We start from the raw sequence: 22,339 nt of genomic DNA, 5'->3' as shown, positions 1-22,339 counted from the left end.
TCCCTCCACCCAGGCCTTGGTTGCCAATTAGTGAGCTGAGCTATCTGGTGCCAGGCAGAGACAGCCACTGGGAGTTGGGCTCCACCCTTGAACTCATTTCACAAAGGTCCCCATAGCAACTGCTGTCATCACAAGGCTAGTGTTAAGACATACCTTCGGGCCCCGTGGGCCTGGCAAGCCGGAAGGGCCCATTTCTCCCTACGAACAAAGCAAACGTAGGCACGCTCACTAAAGTGGCACAGCAGGCAAGGAAAGAGAGGTACACAACGGCAAGTATATGCCACCTTCCCCCATGCTGCCCCGTAGGCAGGGCCGGCTCCAGGGTTTTGGCCGCCCCAAGCAGCCAAAAAAAAAAAAAAAAAAAAAGAGCTGCGATCGCGATCTGCGGCGACAATTCGGCGGGAGGTCCTTCGCTCCAAGGCGGAGTGAGGGACCGTCCGCCGAATTGCCGCCGAATACCTGGATGTGCCGCCCCAAGCACCTGCTTGACAAGCTGGTGCCTGGAGCCAGAGGGACTCACCTGGAGGGTTACCATATTTTGTGCCTCCAAATGGAGGACACTCCACGGGCCCCGGCCCCGCCCCCAGCCCCGCCCACGCCCCAACTCCGCCCCTTCCCCAAAGTCTCCGCCCCCTCCCCTGCTTCCCGCGAACATTTAATTCGCGGGAAGCCTGAAGCAGGTAAGGGGGAGTGTGGAGGGAGGAGGCGCGGCCCAGGCTGGCCCCCCGGCGGCTCCAGCCTGGGTCGGCTCGGGCCCTGGGGTGCCGGCCCCGGCCCCCGGCCGACCACCCCCGGCCCGCCCAGCACTGCCGGCCCCCGGTGGCCCGGCACACCCCCCGGCTCCCGGCCCAGCAGGCCCGGCCCGGCTCCCGGCCCCGCACCGGCCCAGCGAACCCCCCGGCTCCCGGCCCGGCTCCCGGCCCCGCGGGCCCGGACCGGCTCCCGGCCCCGCGGCCCAGCGGACCCCCCGGCCCAGCGGACCCTACGGCCCAGCGGACCCCCCGGCTCCGGCCCGGCTCCCAGCCCAGCGGCCCAGCGGACCCCCCCGGCTCCCGGCCCCGCGGACCCCCCGGCCCCACGGACCCCGCGGCCCAGCGGACCTCGCGGCCCAGCGGACCCCCCGGCTCGCGGCCCAGCGGACCCCCCGGCTCGCGGCCCAGCGGACCCCCAGGCTCCCGGCCCCGCGACCCCGGTCCGGCCCCGCACCGGCCCCGGCCAAAGAGGCCCCAGCCGAGCCCTCCCGATTTTCCCGGACATGCCCGGCTTTTGGGGATTTCCCCCCGGACGGGGATTTGAGCCCCCAAAAGCCGGACATGTCCGGGAAAATCCGGACGTATGGTAACCCTACTCACCTGAGAGCCATTGACTCCTTGTAATCCGACTGGCCCCGGCTGCCCCGGCTCCCCCTGCAATAAAACAACACACAGATACAGTCCCCATAGTCAGTGTGTCATAAAATGCGGGAGAACCATGCAGTCCGCTCCTCCACGAATACCGGTCAGGAAAGCCAGGGGGCTGGCGGGAGCGGTCTGTCAGATCTGCCAGGCAGCTGTGAATTCTCCCAGCAAGGTTGCAATGTTGACCAGACTGGAGTGGCTACTTCCATTATACCTGCTTTGGGGCCACCTGGCTAGGCCCTTGCTTGTAGATTGGTTGGTCCCTGGATGATTGGCCTGGGCCTACCATTGGATTTGCAGTGCCCACCAGTGGTTTCTGTCTTGTGGCTTCCAGAGACAGACCCCAGCAGAGCAGGGCACTCGGTTGAAGCAACACAGACAAGAAGCTCAGAAAACCAAGTTATTGGGCTCAATACAGGAGTTACTGGGTGAAATTTAATAGTCTGTGTTGCACAGGAGGCCAGACTAGATGACCTACTGGACACGTCTGGCCTTAACATCTCTTAATCTAGTATTCCTGGAGAAAGCCACGGGGGATTTCCATCAGCTCCGTGGTGTTAACACATGACAGAGTTCACCAGAAGCACAAGATCGTGAGCTCTTTGAGACCGAGACTGGCTGATTATTCTCTGTTTGTACAGCACCTAGCACAATGTGGTCCTGGTCTGTGAGCCAGGCTCCTAGGTACTGTCACTATACAAATAAGACATCATAACATTTCATTGTCTCTAATCCACAAAAGAGCGCCAGTCAGCCACCATAAAGCACGGGGCTGAGCCAAACTGGAGAGAGCACGTCACTGGCATGAGTAGGTCAGTCCCACTCCTTTCCGTGTTACCACCTCACACCTCCCTTTTATTGCTGCACAGGGATTTACTTCACTACGCTGCCACCTCCCACCGCCAACTCATTCCCGCAGAGACTGATGCGTCTGCAATGCCCTGTCTCCTAACCCTGGCAGGGCAAAGCCGTGGGGACAATTGTGGCCATATGTTTAAAACTCAGTAATGCTCTTGTATTGAAGAGACAGCTGCCCCCAATCGCACCACAGTGCCATTTCTTTGTGGGTGTGTAGCCGAGGGGTAAAGGATCGCTGAGAAAGGAATTTCCTTTTCTTCCACTTTTCTCCTTTCCGCAGATGGTGTTTCCATCTCGTGCACACTGTAACATGCCCCCCCCGCCCTTTCCCTGCAGGACAGATTTCCTTTAGAGCTGCGCAGAAAGCAGAATTTCCATTTCGCAGGAAATTCACCATTTTGAAATGTGCTGTCATTCCACCCTGGAGTGAAAATTCCAATTTCAAAGCTTCCTGGGAAACTGACTTTTTGAAAATGGGTCATTTCCATTTGGATTAGTTTTACGTTATATTATAGCTTGTAATATAAAATGAAATGTATTTTTAAGCAAAAAAAAAAAAAAAAAATCAAAAGGTTCCATCCCAAAAGCATCAAAACAGAATTTTTCATCCTTATGAATATTCATCATTTTGATGTCGTCCCCCCCAAAATAAGTGTTTGTTGAAATTGACACATTCCCCTGGAAAATTTCAATTCTGACAAAATGGCATTTTCTAATAGAAAAACATTTTGCCGGAAAATTTGCAACCAGCTGTAATTCCCTTTCCAGCTCTCAAGGACAACAGCCTTGAATGAACTAGGGGAGTGCTGGGGTGACCTACAGCCTGAGCAGTGAAAACTGTCTGAGGCACAAGAACAACCTTGTTTTTATCCATTGGTTAAACTGAAAAATTATAAACTTACCATAGGTCCGGCCGGCCCTGGAGAACCCACTGCTCCACTTTCCCCCTGAAGCAGGATAAAGAAACACTTGAGATCTCAACACTATAAGCAGCATCTCCTTTTCCCTTCTGCTCTTTCCTACTGAGTGACACAGTACCAAGTATAACCTGGAAAAAGCCACCTTGGTATGTGAACGAGGACGATCTAATGCAGACCACTGCTGGTATGTAAGTGTAACCCACACTCATGCCATGTGGCGCTCTGTTCCACTCTGGTGGTGACTAGGCCACGGATAGGGACCTGGGTCTCTTAGCTTAGGCAGTAGAGGCTCATGCTTTAAGATCCAGAAGTCCCAGGTGCTCTGTTCATGGCATACATTCAGAAAAGTTAGATTAAAAACAAATATTCTTGCTGGAAGCTTGCAACATAACACTACTTCATTTCTTAGAATTCAGACTAATAACACACAAGAACCCAAAAACAGAGAGAGACAAAGCAGGCTGCTCCCTAAAACAGAGAGACACAACTCACCCTACCTTACTGTAGGCTGGCTGGCTGCTGCCAGGCCTAGATCACACACTTCCCTAAAGAGCCTTATACACTGCAAGCAGGACCGGGAAAAATCCTTGAGTGACAATTTACACCATTTCAGTACAGCACACCAGGTTCAATCCCTGCTGTGGATGACCCGCCCAGGGGCAGAGCATCACACAAGCAGTGTTCCTATCCACTGCTGGGCCGGCAAACTGACCCCAGTCCTGTGAGAGTGAATTCTGACTAGAACTCAGGCGGCCATTGTGAAGGGCAAGTGATTAAAATCCTCATTTATCTTTTTACAAAATCCACTGGTTAATTAGTCAAGTGTCCACAGGTATGAGTCCAGTGGCTTTAGTTGTACAGTACTGAGGCTATTGGCTTTAAGGCTACTATATAAACTCCAGTGAATGATCAGTCCATTCAGTGGAGTGGTAGAAATGTTTCAAGTATCAGGGGGTAGCCGTGTTAGTCTGTATCTACAAAAACAACAAGGAGTCTGGTGGCACTTAGTCTTTAAGGTGCCACCAGACTCCTTGTTGTTTTTGTAGAAATGTTTGTCACCAAACCCTGAACTCATCTGGTTTCAGCCTGTTGCAAACCTGAAAGAACAGGCTGAGTTTCCCAAGACTGACAAACCTTTGGCAAAGCCGGGCTGGATTTCAAGTGAAACAGGGCCCATTTATGGCTTTGGGTGCAATCTATACAGGACTCTGGCTACACATGGCTTTAGCCCAAAGACAGGCACAGCTCAGCAACTTGGCTGGGTTTCACTTTGAGTTTTGTTAATTGATTTGAATCTGAAACCCCAAGCAAAGTCCCATTAGGTGCACATCCCCAAGGATGAGAATTGTGAGGAGTGTTTGGCATGAACCCCCTTGCAAATCAGAATCCACCCAAAATCCACCTACTCACCTCAACTCATATGGGGCATTGCAGACAGACTGGGGTTATTTCACCTGCTTTACATTCACAAAGGAGTATCTCCTCAGTCCTTTAGGATTCATATTCGGAGAGACCCATTACCCTTTCATATGGAGAACTTGGATTGCTGGAAAGGGATCCTACTTCTGACACCAGAATAAGAAGGGACTCCCAATGCCCCAGGGTGACAGGCATATGCCATAGAGGCAGGCGGACCCCTAGGCCATGGCCTGACTACTTTCTAGCCAGGCCAAACCTGAGTGGCACTGCAACCCCATATGCCAGGTCATGACATCACTCACTCAAATGTGGCCCGGCTGCCCCTCCACTATGAGTGAGTGGCATTGTGACCTGGCATGCGGAGTCATAATGCCACTCAGGTTTGGCCCGACCGCTCTCCTGTGATGGTGGAGGGGTGGCTGGGCCAAATTTGAGTGAATGGTGCTAAAAGGTAGTTCAGTTCTTCCCTCTCCCTCCAAGGACATGACACAGCTGTGTTAATGTCCTGCACTGCCTGACTCATCCCTTCCTCCGTGCACTAGCGTTTCCATTGGTCTCAGGACACATGAACAGACAGATGCTGCAACACTAGGGAAGTAAGCATACCACGGAGAAGAAAGCAACTCACTTACCTCTGGTCCAGGCAGGCCCTGGAACCCTGAAGCACCCTTGACACCCATCATCCCCTGGGAAACAAGCCAACATATTGAGGAGAGGATTAGGAACAGACATGTCAGGCACAGGGCCACCTCACTTGCCTCTTTAAAGAGTCAAACCCAAGACAAGAGAGTCCCACCTCAAGGCACTCAGAACACTGGGAGACCTGTCCACTATTTACTGAAGTGCCATGGCCATTCAACAAGGGTTTCTTCCCCGGGGGGAGAGTCTCCAAGCATTAAGGAGCTTCGCCACACACCTCCCCATCCCCAAAAGGCCAGTAGCATCATCCTAATTTTGACAGGTGTGTAAATTGAGGTAGAGAAAGATTGAGTGACTTGCCCAAAGCCACATGAATCGGTGTCAGAGCCAGGAACAGAACCTGTATCGCCCTACTCCCTGTCATGTGCTTTAACCACTATAGACCACCCATCCTCATGGGATGACAAAAGGTATCAAAGTTAGGTACCATTCCAGCTATGGGACAGTGTCTGCTCAGGAGAGCAAAGGGGCAGAATGGAATTGGAGGGATGCTGCATGACAGAATCAAGAGGCACTGGAAGCTCAGTACTAGACCTGTGAGATGCTTGGCTCTTTTTGCTGCCTTTGGAGTGGGAGACCCTTGTTTCACTTCACACGGGTTCACGTCTCCCTGAGTTCTGCTTTGAGTTTGGGGTTCAAGCAACCCCCTGACCTCAAAGCAAAAGCGACTACTGGGCAAGTGGAAAGAGAGGTGAGAGAGGAACCCTGGGAGGTGGTCAGAGGATGAGAGGAGCTGGTTTCTTTGCCAACTTACCTGAGCTCCAGCAGGTCCAGAAGGGCCGTTTTGTCCTTTCACTCCCTGAAACAGCAAAAAGCACAGACAGTGACTGACCAGCACAGAGGAGCTCAGGAAGACGCACCCCGTGCAGCAGAAAGCAGTGCCGGAGGGGAGGGGACGCCTCATGCCTGCTGGGATCCTGAACCAGGCCAGAGCGCGGTGAGCACGGACTGATCAGCACCCCCTTTCGCAGGGCGGGCAATGGGTCTGCTGAGTCACGCGGCTGTCCCACCAAATGGATTTCCATTCTGTACCCCCCAAAGCCAGGCCTGGTTGGGAGACGCTGCCCTGACTGCACGCCAACCAGCCAGGAGGTCTTTTCCCTTCTCTGCTGTAGGCTCTTTATCGTGAAGGGGAACTACAGTCCAACCTACCCCCTCCTCCTCCTAAAACACAAGAGATGCGGAACAATGGGAAGGGTTGGCACCTTCTATAGGAAGGAGAAAGCAACGAAGAGCTGAAGGAACCTGTACCGGGGCTGCGAGCTCATTCAGCACACAGGGGCTGCACAGACGTGAAGGTGCAGAGAGGAATCAGATTTATTTTCTGAGTGATGATGAGACTTAAGCAGAATTGGCTTCATCTAGGTGAGAGGGGAGCAAAAGCCAGTATCCATGCAACATGGCAGAAAGCCCCAAGGCCATGGGGGATGCTGGAAGGCTTACTGCCGAAAACCAGTGCTCCACATGAAAGTGACTCAAAAACACAGCCGCCAGCAACGTCTTTTGCATGCGTCTCATATCCACTGGGTCCCCGTGACCAGGCTCAGAACAAGTGAACTCACCTTTGTCCCCTTTTCTCCTTTTTCCCCAGGTGGTCCGGGGTCGCCCAAGAACCCCTGAAACAGGTACATTGGAGACATGAGAACCACTGCAGAACTATTACCCAGCTGGGGGCAATCAGCCTGCTCCCTCTCCGAGTGCTGGTGATTTGAATGCAATTAACATGACCCAAACCTGGTCCATCTTAGGACACAGCAACAACCTGGGTTACCCTTAGAGGCTGCAGTTAGCTTTAAAAAACGGTCTTCTAGCCTGGCATAAGTGATGTAATTACCTCATCTTCCATAAACCACTTGTGCTCAGTGCATGAGGGTTGCTAAAGAGGTGGGATTGCGTACGTTGGAAAGGCCTGCAAGCTCTCGACAAAACAAACTGAAGTAGAACCACGTTCAGAATTAAGGCTGCTACCCTGGATCCGTCATGCTTAACGGGCCTGGTGCTTTGTAGGCATGGCATAGAGAACCCGCCAGGCACAGTGAGGGACACGGGGGAAGCCTTAGAATTCTGGATAGTCTTGATTTTTTTCCCCCCAGGGCCAAATTTTCAAAAGTGCGCCGCTCCCAATCTGCCCCCACCGTGCTGAGCACTGGGAAAATCCGGCCCCGATGGCAGGGGCTGAGCACTTTGAAAAATCTGACCCTATACCTTCAAGTGGCCGCACCGAAAATCCCCCAAGTTAATCGAGTAACGCATCCTTACATGCCCCCCGTTGAGCCCTGCGGGTAGGCAAGCATCACTGCTGTTGTACAGATGGTGACACCGACTCAAAGAGATTAGTGTCAAGCTGTTCAGAAGAGGCAACTGACTCTGGGTGACTCCGTTTCTGCGCGTCCGACCGGAGAGTCTTTAAGTGGCTGACTTTCAGAGATGCTCAGCTCCAGCAGAAGCCAATGGGCACGAGAGTGCTTGGCGCCTCTGAAAATCAGGCCACAGGAAGTCTCAAAATGGGCCCCAGAAAGTGGAGGCATCCCGGGAAAATCTGGGCCCACGTGACTTGCCCAAAGTGACAGAGGCAAAAAGGAGAGCTGGGATTTGAACTCAGGCCTCACAGGCTCCCAGGCCCCTGTTCACTCCACTGGATCATGCTAACTTGTGGATCTAGAGTCAATTCCCCCTTCTCCCACAGGCCTTGGGTGAGTTTGCCTCACTTCGCAGAGGGGAAGGGATATGATTCCTGATATCACTCATGTTTGTGAGGTCAGATACTATATACTACAAGGATCAATACAAGATCTATGTAAGTATCTGAATAAAAAGAGAACTATTTCAGAACAATATTTTGAAGTAGTGCTTTTTTTAAAATTTACTTATTTTAAAGATAAGGACAGTTTTTTGTTTTTTTGTAGTTAGCCCTTCAGACAATTGTGGTATGAATTGAATTGTTCTAACATATAAATCACGCCAGACGTGTCTATGGACCCTCTAACATAACGCAATGGGGATGGAAGCTGTTAAAACTGATGTCACAGTATTCTCTCTAGATCATGAGCATTACTGGAAGGTATGAGGAATATGGTACTGTAAATAGGGGAATTTTCAAAAGTAACTGAGAACCATAAGTCCCGTGAAAGTCAAAAGCACAAATGACAGTCAGGTGCCTAACCCCCATTGACTCTCTTAATAGTCACAGGCAGAAACAGCAGATAGGTGCCTAACTCGCATTGACATTTGGCGGGCGTTAGGAGGACATTGTCAAAGGCACAACCAGCATATGGGTGCATAACTCCCACTGAAAGCCAATGAGATTTAGGCACCTGCCTGCCATGTGTGCCTTTGAAAAATCTCCTCCCATGTGTCTAATTCCTTCAGGCGCGGTTGAAAATTCCACACTAAATGTTTTTAGACTGAATTTTTTGCTTTTAAAAATCAGGGCTGACATTTCAGAAGCCACCACAGGGATTTAGATGCCCAATTATGATTAAAATGAATGGGAATTGGGTACCCAAATCCTTTAGGCAGCTTTAAAAATTGCTGCTAAGGTCTTTGGCTTAGAAAAGGAAAAAGGAACCCAAACCAGTAGAACTCAATTTATTTTGCCCGAGGGCAGGTCTACACTTAAAACGTTGCCACTGCACCACTGGAAAGCTTCAGCGAAGATGCTATCTACGCCGACAGGAGGACTTCTCCCATCGGCATAGTTAATCCATTTCCCCGAGAGGTGTAGCTATGTCCACAGGAGAATTCTCCCATTGATTAGGTGCTGTCCACACCGGGGGTTAGGTCAGTTTAACTGTGTTGCTCTGGGGCATGGATTTTTCACACCCCTGAGTGACGTACTTATACCGACCTAATTTCCTAGTGTAGACCTGGCCTGAAAGAACTTTGCATGGACATTTCCATCCAGGCTGATAAATCCGAGGTGATTCAGAGGAACTCAAACCACCAGGCTGATCAGCCTCTGAAAACCGGAGCTTGGAAAAAGTAAGTGAGCATGAAAGGCTGCAGTGATTCAGATCCCAGAGGAACGTATTATTTGCAACATGATGCCTCTTCTAAAGAGGGAGCTTTGGGTTGGGGTGGAGAGAGGGTGGAGTCACGTCTCCTGTATTCAAGGCAAATGAAACCCCTCAACCTAAGGATTCCCCCTTCCCTGCTGCCCCCAGATCATTGCCACCTGCTCACCTGGTCTCCTTTCTCTCCAGCTGGACCTTGGTCGCCCTTAAATCCCTGAGGGCCCTGGTAACAAGGAAGAAGGAATGGAAGACACAGAAGACCGGTTTATGTTTGTGAGACCTGAACTGACACAGCTTGTGTGGCAGAATGAGGCAGCAGTTCTCAAACCGCGGTGGAGATACTCACCGGGCCAAATTCAAGCCTGTTGTAAGTAGGCGCAACTCAGTTGGCTTCCCCCAAGTTGCTCCCACTTATATAGGCCACGGGCCAGTTTTTGAGCCTGGCACTTTCTCCATATTGCAGCCTCATGAGCAGGGCTGGATTAACACTGTGGTGAACTAGGCGTCTTCACCAAATTCATAGGGAGCCCAAATGTCACCCCATGTGCCAGGTTGCAATGCCACTCACTCAAATTTGACCTGGCCGTCCTTCCGTCATAGTGAGCAACTCTCCAAGCGGCAGCCAGTCCTGATGGCTCCATGGCCAGTCCAGCTGTGGCCAGTGTGCTGTACAGTAGTTTGTTGTTATTCGTATTAGAAGGTAGGGGCTCCGAAATGTATGTTTGTCTAGGGCCCAGTGATGGGTTAATCTGACCCTGCTCATCAGATCAGTCACAATTCTCAGGCCTCATGAGCCAATCAGCTGTGTGAAGAGCTCACCCTGTGCTAATTCATCTGCAGTTGTTTTATACCAAATGTCTCCCCCCTGAATGCCCCAATGATATTGTTGCCCCTTTTGGCCAGAGTGGTTAGCCAATACTTGTGACTTTAGCAGGTTGCTTCCATTAGGAGAAGAAATTGGTGATGGAATCAGGAATTTCTTGATGCAATCCTGTTTATTTACAAAGAATGTGTGCAAAGTCCTGTTTCCCCGAACACAATAGGAACAAACAATAGGAGGCAGTTTCGTTGCTCACAATTCCAAACCTCTTTCCAGCCTGTAACTCTGCCCAATAAGCTCTGTCTCTCAGCTTCCTCTTAGGGCCATGTTAAAAGTGCTTCTCTGGCTGTCCCGTGGCTTTCCTAGCTGCTTTCTTGCTGGCTTTCTGCTTCTTATCCCCACCAATTTTTTATCCCTCTCCATATAAACCTCTCACAAGACCCTGAATCAAAGTTTGCACTTTCCCGACTGAAGTCGGCATGCAAGGCTAGTTAAGGGTAGGGCCGTTAGTTCAAAGAATAGACAAGCACCACAAACGAAGTCAGAGCTTGTGAACTAGACAAGTGGATGGCAGCCAGATTCTCTCTTGTCTTTTTTCCTTTCTCCCTCCTGTAAAAACAACCTAGGAAACTAAATGCAGCAATGCAATCAAGCACTCCAGGAGTTCAGATTGATCCAGAGACACTAACTATGCCCTGTTGACCATATACGCTGTTCCTCTTTCTCTTGTTAAATGTGAATCTTCAAGGCATTATTATTAAAGTAGTGCCTAGAAAATCCAATTATAGTTGGAGTGGGCCTTTTCTTTTGTTAAAGGAGGCAAATAAGCCTATCCGTAACATCACCTTGAGCTTGCCGGTTGCCTACACACTATCAGCTGGGACAATGGGAAGTGCCTTGACCTCTTTGTTGCAAAGTATCCGATGATATCTGGCCAGAGCATCCAAAACTCTTGGCAGTTTCTGACTTTGAAACATGGGATCTCTCCGCGTTAGTGCTAAGTGTTTTGCAATAAATTGGCCCATAACCAATTCTAATGAAGCGCAAAGTGATCCTTCAAGCTAATGTCCAGGTTCTCACCTGCTCTCCTGGTAACCCAGGTGGTCCAGGCTTTCCATCCGTTCCAGGAAGCCCATCTGAGCCAGGGAAACCAGCGTGTCCCAGGAAGCCCTGAAGTCCAGACTCCCCCTGCAGAGAGAAAGCAGGTGGATCAATAAGAGGCTACAGAGGAACACCACAAATAAAGCTCTATCTTACACTCCTGCCTGGTCATTCAGTTCTGCCTTAGGACTCAGTAAAAATATTTGTGCGCCGAGGGAGGAAATCAGCAGCGTCCAAAGAGGTGAAGTGTTTTATTTCCACTGTAAACATGATTAAGAACCAAGGGGTGGAGGTAAAGAAGGCGCAGGAAGATTAACCAAAATCCTGGTCATGATGAAATGGATAGTACATTGAAGTCAAATTCATTGGCTACGGGACAAGAAAGGAAATGGAGGCAGGAGAATAGGAAAGAGAATAAAGGCGACATCAGGAGAAGGTCAAGCAAAGGCCTTGTCCGTCTGTCTCAGCCCTAACAACTGCACGTTGCTGACTGAGCTCAGAGGTTTCTCTCTGGCAATTTCAGGTGTGCAGAAGCCTGAACAGACTCAAAGACCTGGTTACTTTCAACGGTTTCTTCTGCAGAGCCAAGAGCAGTTGCAGTTATGATTGGTGTAACGGTCACATCGGGCTATAGCCTGTGCAAACACATAATTACAGTCCCTGCCTCAAAGAGCCGATAATCTGAACACACAAAACAATGTCAGTGGCAGAGCAATGTTCTATCGGCTGGACTCACCGAAACCGCTGTGTATGTGCTCGGTATGGGTCAGCCGCGCCTCCGCTCCCACTACACACGCTACCAGGGCTACACTGCTACTTATGCCATTGTGAGTCTGGGTACATGAGCAGGGGAATCACACCCCTAGCTTGTAATGTAGACGTAGCCTGAGTAGCAGTATCACCAGGGACAGAGGAAAGTCACAAATGTGAAAAAACACCACCACCAAAACACAAGGGTCCCAAGTTCTGATTCCACCATTGTGTTTGCGCGCATTTGCAGACGTCAGGCTTTACTGCAGAGTCTGCACTTGCCTTTAAAAACTAGAATGGGGGGAAAAAAATAGTTTGTCAAGTCTGGCATGAAGATCACCTACGCAACAGCAGCTTGCTGGGGGGAAGTACTGTCTCCACAAAAACAACCAACGATGACAACAAAACTGTGGCAGCAAAGACGGGTCAGCTCGTTTCTGGGCCATCCAGGGGCTCGTCATTATAAAGCAATGGCCGTCTATTAAAATGCAGCTGGAGACAGAGGGATACGCCCATTCGACGCTGGCACGGCAGTGGTTTGGCTGTCTCTCTCAGAGATTGGTTTGACCTTCCTGCCTGGTGCAGCTCATGAAATGCCAGCCTGCCGCTCATCGCCAAACTCTTCTCAAGGAACCAATGAACCAATCAGGGCCGGCTCCAGGGTTTTGGCCGCCCCAAGCAGCCAAATCAAAAAAACAAAACAAAACCAAACAAAGCCGCGATCGCGATCTGCGGCGGCAATTCGGCGGGAGGGTCCTTCGCTCCCGGGCAGAGTGAGGGACCGTCCGCCGAATTGCCGCCGAATACCTGGACGTGCCGCCCCTCTCCGGAGCGGCCGCCCCAAGCACCTGCTTGACAAGCTGGTGCCTGGAGCCAGCCCTGGAACCAATACCGGCAAAACAAAAAACAGGCCCAATCCGCACCAAACCCAAACGCTCCATTTGGGTGAGTCCCTCCTCAACTACAACCACAATCATATCATCCCAAGGGCTCTAGGTCACGTCGCTGTGGGGAAAGATTTCTCACATTCCTACCAACTAATGTCCTGAACCCCTCTGTACAGAGCACGATGCAAATTTGGACTCACCTCTTGGAATGGTACATATGCCAGGCACACCCTGCACTGGTACATGGCACCGAGGAGGAAGAGGTGTGTACAAGATGGCTAGCGGGGAGGTGGGATATGTATGGAGGTGAATGAAATTTCTTCTTTAATGTAAATAGGATCAAAAGATGCTTGGCTCAAGTTTCAGTAGAGATCTGCACTTCATTACACAATATGTTACTAAATCAGTCTGGTGGTGTCTTAGCCAAGAAGCCCTGCTGTACATGATCATCATTATTGTATCTAGCGTCCCAGTCATGGACCAGAACCGTCACGCTCCATGCTCTACAAACATAGAGCCAAAAGAAGGTTCCTATCCCAAAGAGTTTCCAATCTCATCTACATGCCATCTGCACAACTTTATACCAAAACGGTGGCATCACTTTCCACCGGTTCTGCCCAACGCTTATTATTGGGACCTTGAGCTAAAAACGTGTTACCGTCCTCTGGAGTTGCAGAGCCACGGGACCGCGCGAGCGCAAACCTCCACAGAAAGGTAGAACTCCGGTGCTGAAACGTTCAAACCCACAGACACGGATCCAACGGCAGAGGTCAGCCGTAAGGCTGAATCTCTAAAATCAATTCAATGGCTGCCTGAGAAAAGAGACTCAGGAATCCAGGATTTGGTCTGGGATACGAAACCTTGTTGAGACTTCTCTGGTTTGCTGAGTCTATATCCTTTGGAAAATAAACATGTCCACCTGGACAATGACAAAGAGCAGGTCCTCTACATGTGTGGTACGCTGTTCAGTATATTCCATGTGTGTGCGGCAGGAGTAGATCAACAGGGATCAGAAACATGGGCGGCATTTGAGGAACTAATGCAAGCACCAGACAAAGCTGCTCATTCAAACCTCAAACAATGCAGAGTTTCGCTTCCCTTGCAAATCTGGGTCTCTGTTCAGAGCTACACAGCGATGGGAGCTCAGTCTCAACCCCCTAGCTGGGATGCAGACCTGCTTTCGAAGCACATCAGGGGCACAGCTGCACTCGGAGAAAAATGGTTCCTTTTCATTCCTGCACTAATCCCTCAGCCAACCCCCTCGCCGATCCTGTTTATGCGAATGGATGAATAATTTTGGTACCATTTGATGGAAGTTACACTGACAGCCTGCAAGGTTTACATTCTGTCTGCTTAACACGATTAGTGAAACCTTCCAGATGTTGGCAGCTGGTAAAATACACGGGAAGGACACTGTTCATTGCTACCGATTCCCCAGAGTTACCCTCCTCTATTCTCCACAAACAGACGGGAGACATCTGGATTTACGGACTATACGTACCCCCCACTAAAGAAGCTTTTCCATCTTGTAAAAGATGTATCACTCTATGCCCCCTCCTTGCAAAGCCCAAATGGACCAGTGCACCAGACATCTTTGTTCAATTCCTCAGCCCGCAGTTCAAAAAACACTGCAAGGAGTGACTACTTGGACAGGGCTTGGAGAGATAAAGCGGCAACAATGCACTTAGTCGGGGGTTAAAAAAAAAAGCAAACCACTTTATCTCTGCTATCTAATCCCATGGGCCTTGGAGATGCTAAAACAGCTCCGGGCTCTTTGTCTCCATGCCTCTGAGATGTCAACGCTCTTCCAGCTTTGCGGTGCTATTTAGCGACCTCATATTGAAAGATGCCCAGCACTGGCTCAGCAGAAGCTACAAGAATCTGCCCCCTAACTCCCGCCACGACTATGCATTCCATATGCAGATATCTGGGAAACCACAACTGTCTCTGCCCTAAACTCTCCAGTCTGGAAAAACATTTGAGACAGGGAGGACTTGGGGTCTACTAAGGATGGGGTAAACCAGTTCAGGAAAAAGGAATAATGCCCTGAGCTTTTTCACAAAACTCAAACCAGACACAAACTTCCACACTGAGGTTTGAAACCAGTCAATTCTCTCCTGGCTCTGCACAGACTTGATCTGGCTAGGATCAGGATGAGAAATATCAGCCAGCCTCATTTTCGCAAACACAAGGAGGTTTGCATAGGTCAGATCATTAACTGAGTGCTTATCCTAGCAAAACCTTTTAAAGTTTTCCCCTTGCTAATGTTTACTTTGCAGTCTGGCTAACTCACCTTTGGCTTTGATCCCCAGAGGCCCAAGAGATACCATCTTTGCCTGCATCCCTCACTAAGACAGAGAGGCTGCATCTGGGGATTAACGGCGGGAGTTGAGAAAGACCATCTACAGCTTCTCCAGTGGTACACAAGACCCTGAGCACTTTCTGGTTGTGCTGGGGGTGGGCAGTGTTCCCTGTGGAGCTCCATGCTGCTCTGAGGCACAGGCCATGAAGCACTAGCTACATCAGCAATTGGAAGACAGTGACCTTAGAGAAATCAGGAAAAATATCACCCAAAAAAACCCAACACTAAAACTCATCAAAAGGCCTGTTTCTTCTCCATGGAGCTCTTTGTGGAATCCACAAAAAGAACAGGAGTACTTGTGGCACCTTAGAGACTAGCAAATTTATTAGAGCATAAGCTCTCATGGGCTACTGCCCACTTCCAGTTAGAAGCCAAGGAAAAAATCTGCCAATGACCTAAATTTGCATGAATCAAGCTGAGAATCTCTGCCCCCCCCCCACTCCTCCCATACGCTCTTCCTAGACACACAGGCCAGAGGAAACAACTCACTCAGAAAACAGAAGCAAGAGAAACGAACAGCTGATTCCTCTGAAAGTGGGGGTGGGGGGGGGGGGGAGAGGAGAAAAATGAATGAAAGGGAGCAGCATGGGGAAGGGAAGCAAAAGGGAACTGCGGGTAGATTGGATGTTATCACTGGGAACATTGTGGGATGAGGAAAGCTTGGGAGAGCACAATTAAAAAGGCATCGTTACCAGACTGGTGAATGTACTGCCAGATAACAGTATAACAATGAGGTCAGGGAAAATCTACTGTCTCTTATAACTGTGAAGGCTGGACCTGCAGCAGTTAAAGACAAATGGGCCTCTTGGGGGAGAACCCGGAACTGAAGGTCACACAAGAGGACCGTCACTGGGAAACAGCCGAGTGTTTGGTGAGCAGAGGCTCAGAGAAGAGGATGGTTTTTAATTCAGAAAAAAAAACAGCCACCTTTATGTGAACTAGGTACAGATCAAGAGTGCAGTTTTCAAAGCCACCCAGGAGATTTGGACACCTGATTCCCCTTGTGCTTTAATGGGATTTGGGTATTTAAATCCCTTAGATAGCTTTGAAAATCTCAGCTGAATTTTGCAGAGCGGTTTGCTCAGTCCCAGCTGAGAGAGGGAGGAGATCTCACCCCAGCATGAATAAGAAGGAAAGAAGGGCATAGGCTCGGACTGCTCCTATCTGAAGGGAGCGAGAGAGACAGGAGCAGTGGAGAGATCTGTTTAGATTCAGAGTTGTCTGGAGTTAAAGCTTAGGGGAAGAGGGGGATGCTTTCCAGGATGTGCCCTAAAGATGATTGACAGAGCAGGTTTGGAACGACACACACAAGTAAATGAACAGAGCACAAACCCCAATTTCACACTTCACTTCCTATAGACAAGGGGTTCAGTTTTTAGTGAAGGTGTCACCTGCTGCATCTCTATTGATGCTTCTAATGAAGGCCCAGAATCGCCATCCCAATGCTAGTACAAGTATCTCTCTGAATGGGTGACGATGACTGGGGTGGTTATAGAACTCATGAAAATGACAAGGACTGACGAAATCACACTGGCTCAAACCAGCCCCGCCTTGTGCTTGAGGCGGGTGATCACTCACAGCAGAGGACAGCAAAGGAACAAAAACAAGACACAAATATCCAGCAAGGGGAATCCCGCCCTCCACCGCTTATCCTGTCTACAGTGAGCCAATCTCATCCCCATCTGGTATTTCAGATGAACCCACAGGCCATTCCCCGTTATTGCAGCGCAATTGTGCGTGCCCCGTATCTCTCCGAATCATGCCCTCTGTATGTACAGCTGCCCACCAGAAGGAGGCCAACCCTGACACTAGAATATGTCTTACTGCCCTAGCGTTTGGAAGGTCACATACCTGGACTGGGCTAACACCTACCTGAGACAGCAGCTATAGGCAGCCAGCACTTACCATATACCCCAACCGGCCTTTATCTCCTGGGTCTCCTGGATATCCCGGCGGACCCTGCACACACACAGATCAAATCAATGGATGTTTGACTTTCCCCCAGCAAGCCCGGATCCTGTTGCAGTATTGACCGTGTTGAAAGAATGTTGGGCCTTGCAGCCTCGTTTAAAGGCACCATTACAGGGGAGACAATGAACAATACACAAAGGTAGAATTGGCAATCTCAGTCACATGCTGCGTGACAGGGTGATCCGCATCATAGCTCTCTGAATGCTCTGCGGAAACGGCCCTTGTGTGCTGTTCTCCCTGCATTCCCCTGCTTTATGGCAAAGGCACCATCAAGTACTCAACCACAGGCTGTGGGAGCAAACTCTCTCTCCACTGCTTATAATTCTCTTTTGGAGACTAGAACATGAGACAAGATGTCTTCCCCCTCCTTTTCTCTCATTCCATTTGGCTCCCACAAATTTCCTGTTATACAAACCACGTACCTTCCGAGGCATATTTATAATACAACTTGTCAAGAGCACACCTGTCTTTTTTCCCTGTCTGTGCATCAGCACTGTCAGTTACATCAGCAAGCTTAGGGACCATTAGTTAATTGTGGCTGAACAGTCAGCAGAGAGAATGCAAGAACACCAGAACTGACTTGGTGTAGGTCCTATAATAAACATCACTTCAGAAAAAATCATCCTCGGGAATGGATATAAAATATTAATACAAATAGTCTGTTGCAAGATACAATAAAGTTTCTTTAAGAGACCTTTTTAATAGTACTTCACACCAGCCAGGTTATTGAGAGAGTGAAAGAGAGAGAAGGATGGGGATATATGTTGGAGAAATTGTGGTGAAAGAGGAGATTTTATACATAGTGACAGACATGTCCAGTCACTAGGGAGGACTGGCATGCAATTCAGAACCAAATAGCACAGATTGTTGAATATTTATTACCAAATGATCATTTAGGGGTTGTCTATACAGCAAAGAAAAACCCGTGGCCGACTCTGGCTCACGGAGCTCAGGCTGTGGGGCTGTTTCATTGTTGTGTAGACTTCTGGGCTGGGGCTGAAGGCCGGGCTCTAGGACCCTGCTGAGAAGACATTCCCTTAGCAATCCTCCTCTCTAGTAGGTACATTCACCCAATAGAAGTGAAGAATTAATCTCTCAACTGCTAGTAGCTGCTGGCGTACGGAGCACTGACTGCCTCCCACAGGAAAAAGAAAAGCACCCCCAAACTAAGGGAATGGTTCAAAAACCAAGTACATACACAACAGACCTGCCAAAAAGAGGACAGAAATTTGGGCACCCTTTTCAGCGTTCTCAGAGGAGGAGGGATCCCTAGCCAGCAAGCCAGAATCTTTAGCTCGACTATTAACTTGATCCTAAAAAGTAACAAGTAATGTACAATGTCGTATGTTAATGTTTTATTGAAACTTTGCCTTAATAAAAAGTGAAAAACACATATGGGGGGTTGTTGCTATGGAAAAATTAATGCACCAAATACATAGCCAGCAAAACAGACAAAGAACAAACAGATGCATAGATCTTGGGTTACCAGCTATTCGATACTCAGAAAAAGTACATTTGCCGGCAAAACAACCAGCACACCTATCCAATTGTTTTGAATTTTACTATTGGGTAGAAGTGCCTGGTTTGACATGCAGGTGTAGTCAGAAGTTTCACTCAATTTAATAAAGTCACCAGAAGCAACACATCCTGGGTAGTGTAGAGAGGATCACTCTGTAAGATGTCAAGTATCAGGGGGTAGCCGTGTCAGTCTGTATCTACAAAAACAACAAGGAGTCTAGTGGCACCTTAAAGACTAACAGATTTATTTGGGCATAAGCTTTCGTGGGTAAAAACCTCACTTCTTCAGATGCACAGAGTGAAAGTTACAGACGCAGGCATTATATACTGACACATGGAGAGCAGGGAGTTACTTCGCAAGTGGAGAACCAGTGTTGACAGGGCCAATTCGATCAGGGTGGATGTGGTCCACTCCCAATAATAGATGAGGAGGTGTCAGTTCCAGAAGAGAAAAAGCTGCTTCTGTAATGAGCCAGCCACTCCCAGTCCCTATTCAAGCCCAGATTAATGGTGTTAAATTTGCAAATTAATTTTAGTTCTGCTGTTTCTCTTTGAAGTCTGTTTCTGAAGTTTTTTTGTTCAATGATAGTGACTTTTAAATATGTAATAGAACGACCAGGGAGATTGAAGTGTTCACTTACTGGCTTTCGTATGTTACCATTCCCGATGTCCGATTTGTGTCCATTTATTCTTTTGCGGAGGGACTGTCCACTTTGGCCAATGTACATGGCAGAGGGGCATTGCTGGCACATGATGGCATATATAACATTAGTAGATGTGCAGGTGAATGAGCCCTTGATGGTGTGGGGCTGATGTGGTTGGGTCCTCTGATGGTGTCGCCAGAGTAGATATGGGGACAGAGTAGGCAATGAGGTTTGCTACAGGGATTGGTTCCTGGGTTGGTGTTTCTGTGGTGTGGTGTGTAGTTGCTGGTGAGTATTTGCTTCAGGTTGGGGGGTTGTCTGTAAGCAAGGACTGGCCTGCCTCCCAAGGTCTGTGAGAGTGAGGGATCATTTTCCAGGATAGGTTGTAAATCGTGGATAATGCGCTGGAGAGGTTTTAGCTGGGGGCTGTATGTGACGGCCAGTGGTGTTGTGTTATTGTCCTTGTTGGGCCTGTTCTGTAGTAGGTGATTTCTGGGTACCCGTCTTGCTCTGTCAATCTATTTCCTCACTTCCCCAGGTGGGTATTGTAGTTTTAAGAATGCTTGATAAAGATCTTGTAGGTGTTTGTCTCTGTCTGAGGGGTTGGAGCAAATTCGGTTGTATCTTAGGGCTTGGCTGTAGACAATGGATCGTGTGATGTGTCCAGGATGGAAGCTGGAGGCATGTAGGTACGTATAGCGGTCAGTAAGTTTCTGGTATAGGGTGGTGTTTATGTGACCATCACTTATTTGCACTGTAATGTCCAGGAAGTGGATTTCTTGTGTGGACTGGTCCAGGCTGAGGTTGATGGTGGGGTGGAAATTGTTGAAGTCCAGGTGGAATTCTTCAAGGGCCTCCTTTCCATGGGTCCATATGATGAAGATGTCATCAATGTAGCGCAAGTAGAGGAGGGGCACTAGGGGACGAGATCTGAGGAAGCGTCGTTCTAAGTCAGCCATAAAAATGTTGGCATACTGTGGGGCCATGCGGGTACCCATAACAGTGCCACTGACTTGAAAGTATAAATTGTCCCCAAATTTGAAGTGGTTGTGGGTGAGGACAAAGTCACAAAGCTCAGCCACCAGGCGTGCTGTGGCCTCATCAGGGATACTGTTCCTGACAGCTTGTAGTCCATCCTCATGTGGAATATTGGTGTAAAGTGCTTCTACATCCATGGTGGCCAGGATGGTGTTTTCAGGAAGAACACCAATGCATTGTAGTTTCCTCAGGAAGTCGGTGGTGTCTCGAAGATAGCTGGGAGTGCTGGTAGTGTAGGGTCTGAGGAGAGAGTCCAAATAGCCAGATAATCCTGCTGTAAGAGTGCCAATGCCTGAGATGATGGGGCGTCCAGGGTTTCCAGGTTTATGGATCTTGGGTAGCAGATAGAATACCCCTGGTCGGGGTTCTGGGGGTGTGTCCATGTAGATTTGTTCCCGTACTGTAGCTGGGAATTTCTTGAGCAGATGGTGTAGTTTCTTTTGGTATTCCTCAGTGGGATCAGAGGATAGTGGCCTGTAGAATGTGGGCTTGGCGACTTGCCTGGCAGCCTCCTGGTCATAATCCGACCTGTTCATTATGACTACAGCACCTCCTTTGTCAGCCCTTTGATGATAATGTCAGAGTTGTTTCTGAGGCTGTGGATGGCATTGCATTCTGTACGGCTGAGGTTATGGGACAAGTGATGTTGTTTGTCCACAATTTCAGCCTGTGCACGTCTGCGGAAGCACTCTATGTAGAGGTCCAGTCTGTCATTTCGACCGTCAGGAGGAGTCCACGCAGAGTTCTTCTTCTTGTAGTGTTGGTAGGAGGGTTCCTGTGGGTCAGTGTTCCATAAATAAGTGATGGTCACATAAACACCACCCTATACCGGAAACCTACTGACCGCTATACGTACCTACATGCCTCCAGCTTCCATCCTGGACACATCACATGATCCATTGTCTACAGCCAAGCCCTAAGATACAACCAAATTTGCTCCAACCCCTCAGACAGAGACAAACACCTACAAGATCTTTATCAAGCATTCTTAAAACTACAATACCCACCTGGGGAAGTGAGGAAATAGATTGACAGAGCAAGATGGGTACCCAGAAATCACCTACTACAGGACAGGCCCAACAAGGACAATAACAGAACACCACTGGCCATCACATACAGCCCCCAGCTAAAACCTCTCCAGCGCATTATCCACGATCTACAACCTATCCTGGAAAATGATCCCACACTCTCACCTTGGGAGGCAGGCCAGTCCTCGCTTACAGACAACCCCCCAACCTGAAGCAAATACTCACCAGCAACTACTCACCACACCACAGAAACACCAACCCAGGAACCAATCCCTGTAGCAAACCTCGTTGCCTACTCTGTCCCCATATCTACTCTGGCGACACCAGAGGACCCAACCACATCAGCCCCACACCATCAAGGGCTCATTCACCTGCACATCTACTAATGTTATATAGGTTTCAGAGTAGCAGCCGTGTTAGTCTGTATCCGCAAAAAGAAGAACAGGAGTACTTGTGGCACCTTAGAGACTAACAAATTTATTAGAGCATAAGCTTTCGTGGACTACAGCCCACTTCTTCGGATGCATATAGCTATATGCATCCGAAGAAGTGGGCTGTAGTCCGCGAAAGCTTATGCTCTAATAAATTTGTTAGTCTCTAAGGTGCCACAAGTACTCCTGTTCTTCTTTTAATGTTATATATGCCATCATGTGCCAGCAATGCCCCTCTGCCATGTACATTGGCCAAACCGGACAGTCCCTCCGCAAAAGAATAAATGGACACAAATCGGACATCGGGAATGGTAACATACGAAAGCCAGTAAGTGAACACTTCAATCTCCCTGGTCATTCTATTACAGATTTAAAAGTCACTATCATTGAACAAAAAAACTTCAGAAACAGACTTCAAAGAGAAACAGCAGAACTAAAATTAATTTGCAAATTTAACACCATTAATCTGGGCTTGAATAGGGA

General features: G+C 49.1%; 1 protein-coding gene across 3 annotated transcripts in view; it reads right to left on the bottom strand.

The window, feature by feature from the left end:
* The window catches only part of COL27A1 (collagen type XXVII alpha 1 chain), a 253,052-nt gene that overhangs the window by 73,529 nt on the left and 157,184 nt on the right, over positions 1-22,339 (bottom strand). For all 3 annotated transcript variants that reach the window (XM_005309140.4, XM_065571907.1, XM_065571906.1), the window contains exons 12-20: positions 17,132-17,185; positions 11,207-11,314; positions 9,476-9,529; positions 6,856-6,909; positions 6,048-6,092; positions 5,227-5,280; positions 3,158-3,202; positions 1,353-1,406; positions 154-198 (exon numbers count right to left, since the gene is read on the bottom strand). In XM_005309140.4, coding sequence (XP_005309197.4) covers positions 154-198; positions 1,353-1,406; positions 3,158-3,202; positions 5,227-5,280; positions 6,048-6,092; positions 6,856-6,909; positions 9,476-9,529; positions 11,207-11,314; positions 17,132-17,185 — 513 coding nt within the window. The remainder of the gene's footprint in view (positions 1-153; positions 199-1,352; positions 1,407-3,157; positions 3,203-5,226; positions 5,281-6,047; positions 6,093-6,855; positions 6,910-9,475; positions 9,530-11,206; positions 11,315-17,131; positions 17,186-22,339) is intronic.

The sequence above is a fragment of the Chrysemys picta genome, chromosome 18, assembly GCF_011386835.1.
Source record: "Chrysemys picta bellii isolate R12L10 chromosome 18, ASM1138683v2, whole genome shotgun sequence".
Classification (NCBI taxonomy): Eukaryota; Metazoa; Chordata; order Testudines; family Emydidae; genus Chrysemys; species Chrysemys picta.
Note: the sequence above shows the minus strand (reverse complement) of the source record. Positions and strands in the feature narration are given on the sequence as shown.